The 18,082-nt window shown below is 35.6% G+C and overlaps 1 protein-coding gene across 3 annotated transcripts in view; it reads right to left on the bottom strand.

The window, feature by feature from the left end:
- Nucleotides 1–18,082, bottom strand: part of blm (BLM RecQ like helicase) — a 39,641-nt gene extending 21,559 nt beyond the window's left edge. For 2 of the 3 annotated variants that reach the window (XM_039773103.1, XM_039773105.1), the window contains exons 1-11: nt 17,934–18,082; nt 17,198–17,296; nt 15,673–16,436; nt 14,100–14,259; nt 6,045–6,157; nt 5,029–5,140; nt 3,389–4,200; nt 2,921–3,097; nt 1,184–1,302; nt 714–827; nt 503–601 (exon numbers count right to left, since the gene is read on the bottom strand). In XM_039773103.1, the coding sequence (XP_039629037.1) occupies nt 503–601; nt 714–827; nt 1,184–1,302; nt 2,921–3,097; nt 3,389–4,200; nt 5,029–5,140; nt 6,045–6,157; nt 14,100–14,259; nt 15,673–16,436; nt 17,198–17,295 (2,568 nt within the window). In that variant the 5' untranslated portion in view covers nt 17,296; nt 17,934–18,082. The remainder of the gene's footprint in view (nt 1–502; nt 602–713; nt 828–1,183; nt 1,303–2,920; nt 3,098–3,388; nt 4,201–5,028; nt 5,141–6,044; nt 6,158–14,099; nt 14,260–15,672; nt 16,437–17,197; nt 17,297–17,933) is intronic. The other variant, XM_039773104.1, reaches the window with a different exon arrangement.

Below are 18,082 nucleotides of genomic sequence, written 5' to 3'. Positions count from 1 at the left end.
AGTACATGATTGTTACAAACGCAGCATATGGAATACATGTATTTTAGAAAGGAATGTAGCTTTGTAATGCTTTTACTATAATCATGCTGCCAGTTTGTCCAGTTTGCTTAGTTATGGAGTGGTACAGTTTCTGAATGTTTCCATTTTTACTATCATTAAAGAAATAATCAAATTCAGAATAAAGAAATAAGAAAAGAAAATGTATGATTAGACATTAGAATTCCATGAAAATTGAAAGTATGAATACTAACTGCAACCTGCTAGTTCTTTATAAATATGCATATACAAATGTATGATTGGGTTATAAAATAATATTCTGATAATACAGGATGGTAATAACAGATATATATCCAAGAAATAGATTTTTGTCCCCTAGCAGTATCATGGGTATTATGAGGGATTAAACCAGAACCACTCCTTAAAGACAATTCTACATCAAGCTAGTAAAAGTTTGTATTACATCTAAATAAACTGCAGATAGATTAAAAATAAAAATACAAACCTGACTGACACAATGAGCTTCATCTATGACAATTCGAGCGAGAAGATTTCGATCATACAGATTCTGAAGTGTGCTTATAAGCTTGTTGCTAGCACACACCTAGCAAAGCATACCAAAAATATAAACACAAATGTTACACATCAGGAAAAAATACAAATAAATACAAACAAGAAACTCATATATCTTAAGTAACTGAGCACATCACACATACCTTCTCTGGTGTGCAGTATAGCAATTTGATAATTGGTTCCTTCTTAGATAGCTGCATATATATACGTGCAGATTCTGTATCACTTTTATCACCAGTTAAACTTATAGCTGGTATCTTCGGTACGAGATAAGAAGAAAAAACACACAAAAAACTTATCAGATTTATACTTAATAGATAAATGGGCCACAATTTAGAACAAAAGATTCATTTTACAAGCATCAAAATATACATTCTGTTCAATGGAGTGTTACATACTAGAACACCTAAGGTAAGGGAACAAATGTCCAGGTAACCTGAAATGTGCACTAGTACCATGTACACTGCACTCTATATTCCAATTCAATGTAAAATAAAAAGGTACCTAATCAATTACTTTAAAAAGTGACTTTGAGAGTGTTTTTGCCATATATGAGAAATATTAATGAATTTAAATCATCAGGAAAAAAATTGTACATTTTTACAAAACTTACATCCAGTGTGGTCAACTTCTGCACTTGGTCTACAATCAAAGACCTGAGTGGTGAGATTACAACAGTGACACCAGGTGACACACAGGCAGGAAGCTGGTAGCAAAGACTTTTGCCTCCACCTGTAAACAATTATTTCAATTAAGTGCTTTGTTTGCAAATGCCCACTATTTGCCAAAATATCTTCACCAAAAAAAAAAAAAAAACACCTTGATGTCTGCCAAGTACAGTATTGGCACGCAAACCAGATTACAGAAAAACATAGCACTACATCAAGTACACTAGAAAGTTTAAAGAAATTAGAGAATTTTATATGATGCAAAGAAAAAAACAGAAAAAGATAAGGAAGTTTTCTAAAAAGTTGGATTTAAGGACATATTTTTCTGCAGCTTCAGGTGTTGTGAAAAATATTCTCATTATCTATAGCTCTAATTTATATTTTCTAGTATGTGGCAAACACATGGTTTTTAGGATGATGATACAGTTTAGCAGGATACTGGGAAATTACATTTTCTATTTTTGCACTGGAGAACACTGTTGGCAGATTAAGTTTTATTAAGATTTTACAGAATTTAAAAGGTTTATAAATTTAAATTATTGATTTGGGAAAAAGAGATGTAGGAGATGAAACATATTCATTTTAGTACCTTTAAGAACAACTTTATATATTTAAAAAAAAAAAAAACTAGTTTAGTACAGCAGTAAAAACTGGTGACCTTTAAAAATTCAGCACAATTGTGGTGTGAAAAAGTTTAGAAAAAGTGTAATTTAGCTCAGGTCACAGGGTGAAAACTGCATGGATCCAAGAAAGGCGATGTTTGAACGCAACACACATGCTTATGATGAACAAGTTGTATGGTTTTTAATTAAATTTCATTGCTTTATTTAAGGTGTGCCATTCTGTAACGAAAAAAGATGTTAAAAATCAAATACTGTAGGACTGAATACTTAGTAATGCCTCACTAAATAACCTATATGCCACCAGAAACCAAAATGGAGTCCTTAATCTACAAATCATCATACTACAGCAGAGGTAGTTTGGAACAATAAGTAGCTGCTGTATTAACTAAAACAAGGAACAGTTACAAGCACATAATTGTTACCATAAACTGAGTGCAGTGTGTTGTTACTGTGAGAGAAGTGAAATATTTTTTCAGTTTTTTTTTTTTCTTCACTCTATAAAACTATATACATTATTAAAAGCAGAACTTAAATTAAACATATGTATCACCTTAACTTTGAATGAGGATTGTCACAATTTGTCAAAGAAACAAGGTTATATGAATATACAGGTACATAACATCTGTTAGGCAGTGCAATTATTCTACAAAAACATGTTCTCTTTGTAAGTGATCCAGCAAGTTCTATTAGCGTGTTATTTAAAATTATTAACCTTTTTTTGTAAAGCCTGAAATACCTTTTTCATAACTCTTCTATTTAATTTTGTAAGGTACCCAAAGCAACAAGTGTTTTAGTTTGTGTCAATCTCAAAAACTAATTTAAGTGTAACTCAAGACATATTTTTACAGTTAAATTGTGTGCAAATTAAATATACAGTATGGCTAAGGTGCAAAAAGTGTCAGAACTGGTACTCCAGAATATGCAACTACATGCATTACAATGTCATCATTTTTACCTTTTCCGTGAAGGACTGGTCAATTATTATGGTGTCATGCTTAAATCAATATGATACACACCAAATAAAAAAAAAATACATTTAAAAAAAAAAACACTATTTACCAGTGGGCATTAATACAAAAGTATCCTCATTTAGGAGTGTGGCATTGACAGCTTCAAGTTGGTTAGTCCGGAACTGATGCAGGCCAAAGCGCTTATGGAAAATCTTCATCAATTCCTTAGAGTGGGGAAAATTAAAACCTCTAAATTTTTCATGGACAGGATTTTTTGATACTGCCACTACAAAGCAAACAACAAAAAATGTATTCATAAAGAAACTGCTAATACATTGCAAGAATTAGAATTCTTAAAATATCACTTCAGTAGGAAAAGCTGAACTATTAAAATAGGTAAAAAGTAATATTTCTAAGATCCAGCAACTAATAAAAATTTACAAACTAGTAAAGCAAATACAAGCCATTTAACAGTGGGTACTTTCCATTTAATTGTCACCTATATTCATAAGAATTTCTGTAGAAATTCCACAGATATACTAGCAGGAGACACAATGCAACATTGGTAGTAACTTGCCTGGAGAAAGCTTCTTGGTCATAGGTGGAGCAACTGATTTGGTGGCAGAGGAAAGTTGTGACAGTTCAGGTGACCAGTCAGCTATTGTTTTAACAGAGGTTTTGTTTAGGGATGAACTACTGTGCATCGCTTCATTCATTGGCTTAAAGACTGAATCCGAACCAGTTGTGCTAGTGGTAGCATTTATTATGTTGTCACAGTTTTCTCCACTGTCTTCCTCATTTATATCATCAATGTCAAAATACAAATCATGCTCATTATTAAAACTGGCAAATTCTGCATCTTCAGTATCGTATATACTGATATTTAATTCACTCTGCAAACTGGAACTGTATTTCTCTGCCTGTGTTTTAGGAGAATACCAGCAATCCTGCTCTTCCATTTCAAGGCATGACTTATTACTGATAATGGATACATTAGAAGAAAATGCTTTGCACTGTTTACTAGCTGGATGAATGCTCTTCTGTTCATGATTTTTTACAGTGAATTCTGCAAGTGAAACGCCATATGGCACCGATGAAATATCTGAAGTCTTAAGCAGATTTTTATTATTTTTTGCTTCACACAGATCAGGATCACTGACAAAACTGCCTCCATGTGCAGCAGATGGAGATGGCTTCTTGAAAGAAAACATTTTTGTTGAAGGCTGATCTGTTTTGATTGTTGATATACCCTGGGCAGTATGTGAGGAAAATGATATATTCCCAGATTTGGTACCAGGGTTTGTACCAGCCAGCTTGCATACTGGTGAAACAGTATCCCTGGACATCATGTTTAACTGTATATCTGGCAATTCAGAAACAATTCTTCGCCTATAAAATAGAAGCAAGAAGTGATATATTTCATAAAAAAAGCTTAACCAACAAATATATTTTGAAGACGTTTTAAGAAAAGACAAAATGCAGATTGTTAAAGTCTTTAGAAAGGGAACATGCTTACTGGTTATATTTAAAATGTGCCAATAAAGGATTTGTGTATAACATGTACATGTTAAGATGGGAAGGCTGCACTTTTCCTACACATGCAAAATCATTTCTGTGACTGCGCTATTGCCTGTAATTCAACATATTATTTTTTCAAATTATTTCAGAAACTCAAAATTAAGATATTGCGTGGTTACAGTCTAAAATTTACAAGATAGCAGAAGCTCAATTCATGATTTCCACTGTGGAAGTGGTAAATGACCCTAATGAAACTGTAAGGATACACACTATTTTGCTCTTCTATTGTGAAGATTAACAGCTAAAAATGCTGTTCTGCCTCACCTCCTGTGATTATTAAAGAAAATGGCTATTTCGGAAGAATTTTAAACCAATAACATTTTAAAAAATGTGTCTAAATGTTTTATGAAACCCTCATGTTAAAAAAGTAAACTTTTTTAAAATTATTTTTAACTTGTAAATTAAAGAAAAAAAAAAAGAAGAATTTCATGATATTCATGTATTTTACAGTTTCCAATGAAACAGCCTTTCCTTCATAAAAAAGCCAAAATCCGACTAGCTGATAATTGCCCTCATCAGCCACAACTTGTCATGGGTGTCTTACAGTCCTAATGTAAACACCACATTGTTTTATAAAACAGCTGAGTCCACCAATTGAACTCAGTAACAGGTTCTGAATAATATTTCTATAAAACTTACCTACGATCTCTAAGAATGAGAAGCTGGTCAGCACAGCAGAGCATTCTCAACTCATGCAATGGGACTGAGTCCATCAATCTGCAAATGTCTTCCATTGTTCTGAACAGTTCATCTTGTAAAAGAAGAAAAATAAAATAGAACACAAGTACAGTGCATCTGGAAAGTATTCACAGCGCATCACTTTTTCCACATTTTGTTATATGTTACAGTTTTAGTCCAAAATGGATTAAATTCATTTTTTTCCTCAGAATTCTACACACAACACCCCATAATGACAACATGAAAAAAAAGCTTACTTGAGGTTTTTGCAAATTTATTAACAATAAAAAAACTGAGAAATCACATGTACAGAAATATTCACAGCCTTTGCTCAATACTTTGTCGATGCACCTTTGGCAGCAATTACAGCCTCAAGTCTTTTTGAATATGACGCCACAAGCTTGGCACACCTATCCTTGGCCAGTTTCGCCCATTCCTCTTTGCAGCACCTCTCAAGCTCCATCAGGTTGGATGGGAAGCGTCGGTGCACAGCCATTTTAAGATCTCTCCAGAGATGTTCAATCGGATTCAAGTCTGGGCTCTGGCTGGGCCACTCAAGGACATTCACAGAGTTGTCCTGAAGCCACTCCTTTGATATCTTGGACAAGTGGACTCCAATTAAGCTGCAGAAACATCTCAAGGATGATCAGGGGAAACAGGATGCACCTGAGCTCAATTCTGAGCTTCATGGCAAAGGCTGTGAATACTTATGTACATGTGCTTTCTCAATTTTTTTATTTTTAATAAATTTGCAAAAATCTCAAGTAAACTTTTTCACTTTGTCATTATGGGGTGTTGTGTGTAGAATTCCGAGGAAAAAAGTTAATTTAATCCATTTTAGAATAAGGCTGTAACATAACAACATGTGGAAAAAGTGAAGCGCTGTGAATACTTTCCGGATGCACTGTATTTAAACCAATCTCAATTTTAAATTAGAAAATAGGTCAGATTTAATTTAGTACCACCAGGGATTTTACCTTTTTTTTGTGCAAATTCCATGTCATCAACTTTTAGCCTGGGTGATACTAGGGTGGTTGAATCATTTGTTAACACATGGCTCTTCTCTCCAGAAATAGGACTCCCAGTGCTACTGAAAAAAAGTATTTCAAAGACTGATTAAAATTAAAAATACCAAAATAATGTGTATTTTGCATTGTCAGATGTATTATGATAACCTTAAATATTTGGAACAAAAAATGTCATGGTATTTTCTTTGTAAATGATTTTATTGTTTTTTTTTTTAAACTACAAGTCTAAGAATTAAATCAAGGCTGGACTTTTTTTAGAATAGTTTTACTAAAACATTCCAAACAAATAATTATTTACTAGCTGAGAAAATATTTATAAACTTGTTTATCTGATATTGTCATGAGTCAACTCCTGAAAATAAATGACTGGACACTATCTTATAATGGGCTTTATAATGTTGCTATGTCATACACTTATTTTTTGTGAATATTATAGGCTGATGAAATAATACATATTGTTAATAGTTCTACTGTGGGGCTTCACCACTATACAGCCTGCTTCAAAGCCAGATATTACCCAAGCATAGAAATTGGTCTTTAAATGTGTCAAAAATAATGAATTTTGACCAAGAGACATAAATATCAGAAAGCAAATTGTCTAATGGTAAAAAAAAAAAAAAAACTTTGACCAAAAACGATTAACAAGCACTCTCAAAAATATCTGTAATCCATAATGTGAACCTCAAATTCATTATATAACCACACACAAGAACACAAACAAACTCAGAGATATGCAGCTTAACACTACTGAGGACCTGCACATCATCCGTTTCTTAAACTGCAGATTTTGATGTCATTCCACTTGCACAGTTGGCCTTTTTTCCTCTTATTCTGACTAGATTGAGTTAGTATTCAGTACAGTATAAAAAAGAAATACAACACAGATTGTTGACAGTCATAGAATAATTAAATTAAATAATAACATTAACTACAAAAGAATGGAACATTTATGTCCTTAAAGAAGTGAAATGCAGTCTTTATTTCCTCACTCTTTAAGGATTACAAAAGAGGAAAAAAAAAATCATGCAGCAGACATAAAACAGCCAAAACTGAAGTTACATTTTGGTCCTCTGAGTGTTGTTTATACAAGTCAGTGAGTGGCTGCATAATTGTGAATGACAGATCATGCTCTGCAATAAATTTGGGTATAAAAATTTCTTGGTTACATGCATAATCTGGCATATATGAAGCAGCCGCAGTTATGGTGGTAATACAGTAAATTGATGCTTCTTGCAATGCTGATGCAAACAGGAGAGCACAAAAAGCTGCTCTGTGCCTGTTGTACTATATTGTAAGTGTCAAATGCTGCTTTCATGTGGTATTGGATAAACAGGTAGAAAAGAGACAGAAAAAAACCCCCGCAAAACACACAGGTTTACAGGTTTAATGTGTTACACAGTGAGAGCTTTCAGTGGGATAAAAACCCAAATTTGTGGGGAGACATTAATGTTTTACCACTTCCAACTGTATAAAAAAAGGTCTGCAGACATTATGTTCATTCTGCATTTCATTTTCATGAACAACTACACCTTATATTCAATTACTTGTTTTGCCAACCAACAATAATCTCCCAAAAGCCTGACCAGAAATTCATGCAAACCCAACAAAGCTGGCACGTCACATGTGGGAAGTTTTCATATAGTGTAGAGACAATCGTCAAGTTTTTTGAAATTTCCTCTCTGGGTTTACCATCATTTATTTTTTTTTACTACCCCAATCAAATGCTCTTTTCAGGCATTACTGCAAGAAAACATTCTCACCCTGACGCCAGTTTTAGGCTGAAATAACTTAAGCAACGCTAAAAAAAAAAAAACAATTTGTGCAAAACTAGTGTATTTGGATATATAAATAACATGAATATATAGTGTGAACAATGTCAAAGAGCACATTAAATGATCATATTTTAAATGTTTTCTTTTGCTGTGACAAATGAATATGTAACTAACACAATAACTAAAAGGAATGCTACACCCAAAAATATTTTTCAAACGTTGCTTATAAAATGTGGTTTGGAGTGATGGCCGAGAAAAATCTTTCATCTAATGTTAATTATGGAGAACAGAGATTACTGTGAATGAGAAGTTTTGCTCTGCAATAAATGTAGAAAAAACACATTTTTGGCTGCACGGACAGCTAAAAAAGAAATTTTTAGAATATGTGTTGTTAGGTCTTTTGTATTGGAATTGGTCATCCAGGTATGTACTGTGCTTGCAACACTCCGTCTTGCAAAACAAATGTCTGCTGAGCAAAGTTCCACTGCACAGTGTATAAGTAGACAAAGCACCAGGTCAGTTCTGGGCTCTGTAAATACTTAGGCTTTGTCTGTGTTGAGATAACTACACTAACCACTAAATCAAAAAAAGCAATATACCTCTGAATTGTAAGTCCTTATCTGTACATTTTATATGGCCTCTGCTCTGTACGGACATGCTATAAGTGGGAATAAAACCAGTAGCCTTCTTAGTTTTTCTTTATGTGAATAATTCAATGTTTGTGCATTAGTTAAAGGGGATAAATTGCATTACTAGACATTTTATTTTCATTTTTTTCTTTTGTATTTTCCTTTAGCAAGTGAACTGAGCTTCCAAATTTCAATACTTGTGGATATTCCACATATAGTGTGTTCATATTGCTTTAACATTTATAAACACGTAGTAATGGTAATCTTTTAATAACCTTAACAGATTCAAAATTAAATATATAATCTCATTACATTTTTCGGCAGAGGTCAGTAATGGGATAATCGAATACAAAATAAAACTGTCAGTGAATTTATGTCAAATTTTAATAGCCAAAAGAGCCATATACTACTTTGCCATTTTTTTGGGAATGAAAGGGATAGTCAAAATTGCTCTATTTCCACAGAAATATCACCGTGTTCATGTTCCTCAGAATTTCAAATGCCTCTTACAAGTTTATTCAATGGAACCAGTGCTACATTGTACCATTCTATACTATACTATTGAGAAAGAAGAACTAAAGGACTATTTGGACACAAAGTATTAGTTGGCCAGCTGGAAATACAGTACTTACTATTATAGTGAATGTTCTAAAATGAATACCCACATGACTATTACAGATATAAAAATCACACATACAATACAAATGTCACAAATCATAAAACATGTACAGTATGTGTATATTACACACACTGCTTGTTAATGCAAATATCTAAACAGCCAATCACATGGCAGCAACTCAATGCACTTAGGCATGTAGACATTGTCAAGATGACCTGCTGAAGTTCAAACTGACTATCAGAATGGGGAAGAAAGATGATTTAAGTGACTTTGAACATGGTATGGTTGTTGGAGTCAGATGGGCTGTTCAAAGTATTTCAGAATCTGCTGATCTACTGGGATTTCCACACACAACCATCTCTAGTTTAAAGAGAATGGAACAAAAAGGGAAATATATCAGCGTGCAGCAATTCTCTGAGCAAAAATGCCTTGTTGATTCCACAGTTCAGAGGAGAATGGCCGGACTGGTTCAAGCTGACAAAGGCAACAGTAACTCAAAAACTTAGAACTGAAGTATGTAGAAGAGAACTGAACACACAACATGTCGAAACATGAAGCAGAATGACTAATACAGCAGGAGACCACACTTGTATCAACGGTTCAGGCTGGTAGTGGTGGTATAGGGGGTGTGGGGGAAATTTCGTGGCACACTTTGGGCCCCTTAGTACCAGCTAAGCATAGTTTAAATCCCATAGCCTACCAGAGTATTGTTGCTGACCATGTCTATCCTTTTATGCTCACAGTATACCCATCTTCTGATGGCTACTTCAAGCACGATATGCCATGTCACAAAGCCCAAATCATCTCAAACTGGTTTCTTGAACATGACAATGAGTTCACTGTACTCAAATGGCCTCCACTGTCAACAGATCTCAATCCATTAGAGTATCATGGGTATGTGATGGAACGGGAAATTCGCATCATTGATGTGCAGCCGGCAAATGTGTATATTTTATATATATTGTGATGGACAGCTGGGTCCCAAGCCCGGCCAGGACGCCCCTGTTGTGTATATTCCGGGGGAGCCACCATGGACACTTCAGTACCTCCCCCCGGGACGCTTGGTGGCAGCCTCCATGGCGGACGGTGATTCCCCAACCACCCGCAGGGCTCCATGGGAGATGGAGTCCTCCGCAGCCTGGTTGGGGGCTCGGGTGGCCGCTAGGGGGAGCTGTAGGGACCCCGCAGCCTGGCTGCTTGAATTCTCAGCCCCACCCGGAAGGGCAATTAGGACCAGCTGGTCAACCAGCTGGAACTCTTCCGGGTGGGATATAAAAAGGGCCAGCCACCTCCACTCGAGGCCAGAATCGGGAGGAAGAGGACGAGGTTGCCTGGGAGGAGTGGTGGAGCAGGAAAGTGTGGTTTTTGTGTGTTTTGTGCTTGAGACTGTGTTGGGCCGGTGGGACACGGGGAAGACATGTGCCCACGGCTGAAGAAAGAAAATAAAAAAAAGTATTGAGTGTGAACACGTGCCTCTGCGTAGTCTATGCCGGGTCAGGATCTATATAGCGCCTTTATCACTATATATATATATATATATATATATATATATATATATATATATATATATATATATACATACACACACACAAAACGGATTTCAAAAAAGTTGGGACACTAAACAAATTGTGAATAAAAACTGAATGCAATGATGTGGAGATGGCAAATGTCAATATTTTATTTGTAATAGAATGTAGATGACAGATCAAACGCTTTAATCCAAGTAAATGTATCATTTTAAAGGAAAAATATGTTGATTCAAAATTTCACGGAGTCAACAAATCCCAAAAAAAGTTGGGACAAGTAGCAATAAGAGGCTGGAAAAAGTAAATTTGAGCATAACGAAGAGCTGGAAGACCAATAAACACTAATTAGGTCAATTGGCAACATGATTGGGTATAAAAGAGCTTCTCAGAGTGGCTGTGTCTCTCAGAAGCCAAGATGGGTAGAGGATCACCAATTCCCACAATGTTGCGCAGAAAGATAGTGAAGCAATATCAGAAAGGTGTTACCCAGCGAAAAATTGCAAAGACTTTGCATCTATCATCATCAACTGTGCATAACATCATCCGAAGATTCAGAGAATCTGGAACAATCTCTGTGCGTAAGGGTCAAAGCCGTAAAACCATACTGGATGCCCATGATCTCCAGGCCCTTAAACGACACTGCACCACAAACAAGAATGCTACTGTAAAGGAAATCACAGAATGGGCTCAGGAATACTTCCAGAAACCATTGTCAGTGAACACAATCCACCGTGCCATCCGCCGTTGCCAGCTGAAACTCTACAGTGCAAAGAAGAAGCCATTTCTAAGCAAGATTCACAAGCTCAGGCATTGTCACTGGGCCAGGGATCATTTAAAATGGAGTGTGGCAAAATTGAAGACTGTTCTGTGGTCAGACGAGTCACGATTCGAAGTTCTTTTTGGAAATCTGGGATGCCATGTCATCCGGACCAAAGAGGACAAGGACAACTCAAGTTGTTATCAACGCTCAGTTCAGAAGCCTGCATCTCTGATGGTATGGGGTTGCATGAGTTTGTGTGGCATGGGCAGCTTGCATGTCTGGAAAGGCACCATCAATGCAGAAAAATATATTCAGGTTCTAGAACAACATATGCTCCCATCTAGACGTCATCTCTTTCAGGGAAGACCCTGAATTTTTCAACAAGATAAAGTCAGACCACATTCTGCATCAATCAAAACATCATGGCTGTGTAGGAGAAGGATCCGGGTACTGAAATGGCCAGTCTGCAGTCCAGATCTTTCACCTATAGAGAACATTTGGCGCATCATAAAGAGGAAGGTGCGACAAAAAAGGCCCAAGACGATTGAACAGTTAGAGGCCTGTATTAGACAAGAATGGGAGAGCATTCTTATTTCTAAACTTGAGAAACTGGTCTCCTCGGTCCCCAGACATCTGTTGAGTGTTGTAAGAAGAAGGGGAGATGCCACACAGTGGTGAAAATGGCCTTGTCACACTACTGCTCTTTTCTGAATGCAGAAGAAGAATTAAAAAAAAAAAAAAAACACTAAACAATAAGATCGATTAGAATTAAAATGAGTCAAATTGTGAAACTGGGTAGAACAAAAAGGCATAGCCCAGATGGCCCCTAGGACTTTATCAATAAAGAAGAGAAGAAAAAAAAACAGCAACTAAATATAAACATATTTTTTGTTGAAATAAAGAGCAAAACTCCACTCCATCATCAATTTGATAAAAAAAATGGTCTGAGCAGATTATAGGATTTATTTTAAATAATTAGATAAGGTGAAAGTTTAGCATTATGTCACAACTTGGACAATTTGAGCAGCTTTGTTTGGCCCAAAAAGTCTGATTTGACTTCAGTGTTGGTAGTTGCACTCATGTTGAGCTTCTAATTTGACAACTCTGATTTAACATCTGTCCAAGAGCATGTAAATGCAGCCATTGTTTGGCTTCTAATTGCAAGTTGGCATGGTGCTGTGGGGAAAACAACTGTGAATTCTGGGTTATAAAAAACAACTCAATTAAAATTAAGGCAAGAAAATATTCCATTGGCTGCAGTAATTTATAAAGAATTAAGAAAGCGGCTGGAACAAAACCTTGTAGCCACTGTAGCCTTCCAGAAGCCGAATCTAACATAACCCAAATTAGATAAAGAATACTAAAGTGTGCATTTAAGTAAGTATGCTCAAATTTACTTGTGCATATTGCTTAAATGGATAAATCTTTAATTTTTTTTAACCATATTCCTATATATACACTGGAATAAAGTAGTAGATTATTCACGGTTTTACAATGGAGAGAACTCTAGGCTATGTTTACACTTTACTTCCCTTTTGACAAGAGGTGTTTTGGAAAAGCAGACTTGCTTTCAGATCTCACTCTGTGCTCCTATGTCACCTATTTCTACCCATAAAAATCTATTCCTGTTGACATCAATCTATTCCAAAAGTACTCTGGCTGTACATAGCATGCTATACTCACTCTAAACTTTGACAATACTGACAACAGACTCCAAGCAGTCATGAATAAACTTACTCTGCAGTTCACCTTCAGAACATGAATAGCTCAGTATGTAGTTATAGCAGGGAAGAATTTTGCATCTACCTATTTACACTCTTGCAATGTTATATATTACTTTTCTCTTTTGCATTGCCAGAAATGTATGGTAAAAAAAACAGTATGGGCACAAAAAAAAAAAACATTTCCAGCCATAAAAATGTATAAACCTCCATCCATCTATGTTCAGTCTAATTCAATCCAAATAGAACATAGAGCAAAATTGATAACGACATGTGTAAAACAAATAATACATTTAGAAGTGCTAAAAACAGATGGCAGAAATCATGAAAGACAACATCCAAGCTCAGAAATATACTGAAGCCAAAGGCAACCCTCAGGGCATAATTAATACTTTTCTTGAACCATCTTCAGTGATATTCTTATGGTCACATCTCCCAACATCTGACTCCTTCGTCCAAGTGACCCAGTCAGGGTAGATCAAGCCCCAACTTGTGCCCAGGTTGCACTCTACCCCATTGCTCTCTCCTCCTTATCAACAGCCACTACTTCACCAGCCTCCATAACTATACTTATGGCCCTTTGTTTGTTGGTGCAACAGATGCTAAGGAAGTATCTTGCAGAAGGACTGGCTAGCAAACCCTCTGCAGTCTACTTCAATCAGCCTGCCACGCATTCTGTCTGCACTGCTCCTCCAGCTGTACAATAAAAAAGTTACATAGTTTTTCAATGGTAATATTTAGTTTTATATGTATGTAATGTCTATGTGTCCAGACATGATAACTAACATTTGTGCACATAATTACAAAAATTATTTTTTTTAACTGGCATAGCCATCACATTTAGCATAAACCATGGTTCATAGATAGTATTAATTCCAGATCAGTAAAACAGATAGATATACTGTAAATGCTACAATATGAAAAACATTAAGACATTTATTATTTGAAACTTTCAATATTTGTAACTATCAGACTACCTTGGCTTCCTCAAAAATGATGGTGTAGAGACAGTTTCATACTGTGGAGAAGGTGGAATAAAATCAACATCTTCATCCTCCTCATCTACCTTCTCCCCACCTTGGTTTTCTTCACTTGCACAATATGACATAACCAGTGGACTCCATGGCTTGCACGGATCTGAAAAAATATAACTAATTATTTGAAGTTTCAAGGAAATTTTCCAGAATACATACAAAAAGCACTATACAAATAATAACAGATATTTGATACATTTTGCAAGAGTAGATGATAAGTCTCTTCCCAAAGGTGTAAAGCTATTTTAAAAATCCAGTGTGCACACAATTCCACAAAACACCCTTAATATTTTTATACGAAACTAGCTGTTTAAGCCTGTGGTGTAAAAAGCACGGGGTCCGAGAAACTATTGAAATTGTCAAAAAATGAAATGTAGAGATGTCAGGAAATTGAAAGGAATTACTCTGGGCATCTCTCTCTTAGGAGGTTTCATTTTGCCGACATGCTTGCATCATTTGTGCATTAGATGTTAAGTGACTGTCTTTCTTTGGAGGTTTTGTTCGGAGGTTTCATGCTGGCCTTGCTTGTGTATTAGCGGCGGGAGTAAAATGGAAATGGGATACCGTTTTGCCAATTTGCTCACCTTCCTTCTGTATTAGCAGCTAAGCGAGTGACTCTTTCTTTAGAGGTTACGTTTTGCCGACGTGCTGGCCTTGCTTGTATATCCTAGGAGGTAGAGCCCTTACTCCGACTCCACCTCTCACTTCTGAGACGGACAGACACACACACACTTCCATGCGTAGACGTTTATATATAAGATATACTGATCAAAAGCCAACAGCAAAAAGAGCTATATCACTTAGACAGCATACTTTTTAGACAACTTTTAAGCAGAGGAAAATGTATGGTGTGTTTTAGAAGAGCAACAATAAAATGTGTAAAACAAAAAAAAAAAATCTAACTGAAAATGAATTTTCACTATCTTTCTGTGAGGATGAGTCTTGAAAACTGGAATTATAATGGAAGTAGATCTCTGTAAAAAGCTGGGCTTAACAATTACTTGTGTAGGTAAGCTATGTAGATATTACAAATGGTACTCATCTAACTTTAAACAAAAAGACCAGTACAATTTGTTACAATCTTAAAAATGTGACAACTGAAAGTGCTCAAAATGAAGTCTTATTAAACTAGAAATTGGTGGCTGGTACCTACCAGCTGAAGACACAAATGCAGACTATTTGCAGTTAACAAATGGTATTGGGCTAATTAAGGAGGATTCAGGAAGCCATCATTCTCGCACTAATAAAATCCAACTCGAAACACTTAACTGAACTGTTTTATCTCCAACAAAATCACAAAGGCAAGATGTGGTCCATAAAAGTTTCTAACTTAATTTGTACATTCTTTTAATTAAAACATACAGATTATGTCTATTAAAAGTGCTACATAAACATTGAAGTAATTTTATTTGGTGGGTGTTAACATTTTTGACTTATTTGCATTACTGCATTAAAGTTCCACTTGTGACTGGCAGCCAAAAAACACGATTATAAACAAAATGTTGGGAAGACTAACCTTCTTTGTCATTGATACATGTAGGTTCATTGCTCTCGTCTTCACTGATGATAACAACATGTGCATCTGGATTAGACTGAATTTTCTTAATATGTAGTAGTGATTCAGTCTTCTCTAGGTCTGTTTTTATTGATCGTGCATCAACATTTAAAGCACTTGAACTGAAAGCAGGCAAGGAACTGTCTAAAGATCCAATATCACTTTCAGACTTAGCATTTCTCATGAACTCTTCTTTGCCACACCATTTACTTCCATTGCTCTCTTTATTTACTGCTCCATTTTTCTCCACTTCCTTATTTGGTGTTCTGCATTTTGATCCGGAATCATGTGTGCAGTTTGGTGAAATACTCTTTTCCTTGAACGATGTAGTGAAATCTTCAAAATCATCCCAGTCATCAGCACTTTTATCAATGGAATGATCAAATTCCTTTTTCCTCTGAGCGTCTACACGTTTGTGCTCTATGCTTGATTTGCATATTGCAGGCACAGCTTTTGTAGTTGGAGATGTGTGCTTTGCCCTGTTTGCAGCTTGTATTTGTAACACAGGAGTAGAAGTCTGTCGGTATGAATTTCTTTCCAATTCAAAAAAACTGTTTTTTTTTGTTTCTTGTCCTTTAGGCTTAGTTAAACAGGCCAAAGGTTTAGCTATATTACAGTTCTGAAAAATATTGACAGTCCTGTTTGATAAAACATTGCTAGTTACCTTGGAGGGCAGGGCAACGTCAGAGTTAACTAAGCTGCTGGTCTTTTTAAAAGTGAAACTCCTATCAAAGAAAACAAAAGGCAAATAAACAATCTTAAATGGTTAGCTGAAAATACGTTTTCTACATTTCACTCCGTAACCAAAATCAATGTGATAAATTTCATGCAGTTTAAAATCATCAGGAGTGTTTAAAAAAAATAAAATCTGTGGTGAACCTCAAAGGAGACTCCAGGATTTAAATGAAAACTTCAGAGTTTACACAGTGATGAAAAGATGAAAGAAAACAAGAAGAAAGCAAAAAACCTGGGAATCACACAGACCACGGTGTTAACAAATGGATTTGATTAAACAAATAAAGGCCATACAAGTATACTTGCCAACATGACTGCAGAAAACCAGCACTGTATAATGGTCATTTAAATATAAAGAGCAAAACATACTGTACATGAATAAAAATTATGAAAGTAAAATATTTAAAATACAATATTTTGAAATACTGTATTGTGTAAAGACATTTCAACCATAAAAATTAAGCTTTAACAAAAACAAACCCAGCACCAGATTGTTTCACATGCATTATAAACTACAAAACCTAAATGGTTGTAAGGTACACCAATACATATGAACACAGCATGAATATTGTTTACATAAATAAATGAAACACCAGACTTCTTTGTAATATTCATGGACTTATAAGCTTTAACAAGTGACTTACTAAGGCATTCAAGGAACACATAAAGCAAACTATCATAATCTAATTTATGTATGTTCCAAGTGCATCGTTTTGTTTTCATATAATTACAACTGCTAACATCATCTTACCCCGGCTTAGACTTTGATAATGACAGTTTGTTCTGCACATTTTTGGCCGAATACAGCTCCAGTTGTTTCTGGAGATTGTTTTGTGGCAGGGCAGGCATTCTAAAATAAAGAAAAGAAACACAACAAATAAAGGAAATAATGTTCTAAAAACGTGCACATTTTCTTACACCTTTGATATCCAATGAGGTACAATCTTTGTACTCTCCTACTAAGTACACAACACAGATCAGACGTTCTTCTTAGGATATCTGACAATTTTAAAAGCAGTAGCAATAACGTGTAGCACGAAAATGAGTGACTGCTCATTTCCCGTCACTGAGACACTTCGCATAATAACTGCATTTTAGATGTAAAATATTTCCCAAACCGTGCGCCTTCGATGGCGCCTTTTTCGCTTTGAAAGGGGAAAAATGTAACAAATCACATTCTGAATCCTCCAATATGGAACGATAACTTTTTTCTTTCTTGAAGGAACCCGCCATTTCTACAGTTATCAATCAGTGGTTGCACAACCTTTACAATAAAGTTACAGCGAATACTTTAAACATAAATACAAGAGAGACAGAAAAACAACGCGTCTATTTTGCATAATTCAAAGGCATTGCAGCGTGCTGAAAATGCAGCAGACACTCGAGCATTCAATTCAGGGCTGTCGAGGATGGTGTTAAAGAAGGGCCGTGAGTCTACTGTATTCACGCAATACGTTAATTTCGCAAGCTTTGAGGCTTTTTTGTACCTTACGTCTTGTCAAATTACACGTTCAGCATTCGCTCCTCATCTTCATGCACAAATCATACTTTCTTCATAAACAGTCTTGTTGCTGCCGCTCTGCTCTTAGAGAGTGTTTTGTAATTTTGCGCTAATAAACACAAGCTCCGCCCACGT

The sequence above is a fragment of the Polypterus senegalus genome, chromosome 12 (assembly GCF_016835505.1).
Source record: "Polypterus senegalus isolate Bchr_013 chromosome 12, ASM1683550v1, whole genome shotgun sequence".
Lineage (NCBI taxonomy): Eukaryota > Metazoa > Chordata > Cladistia > Polypteriformes > Polypteridae > Polypterus > Polypterus senegalus.
This window is presented reverse-complemented; position numbering and strand designations above follow the sequence as displayed.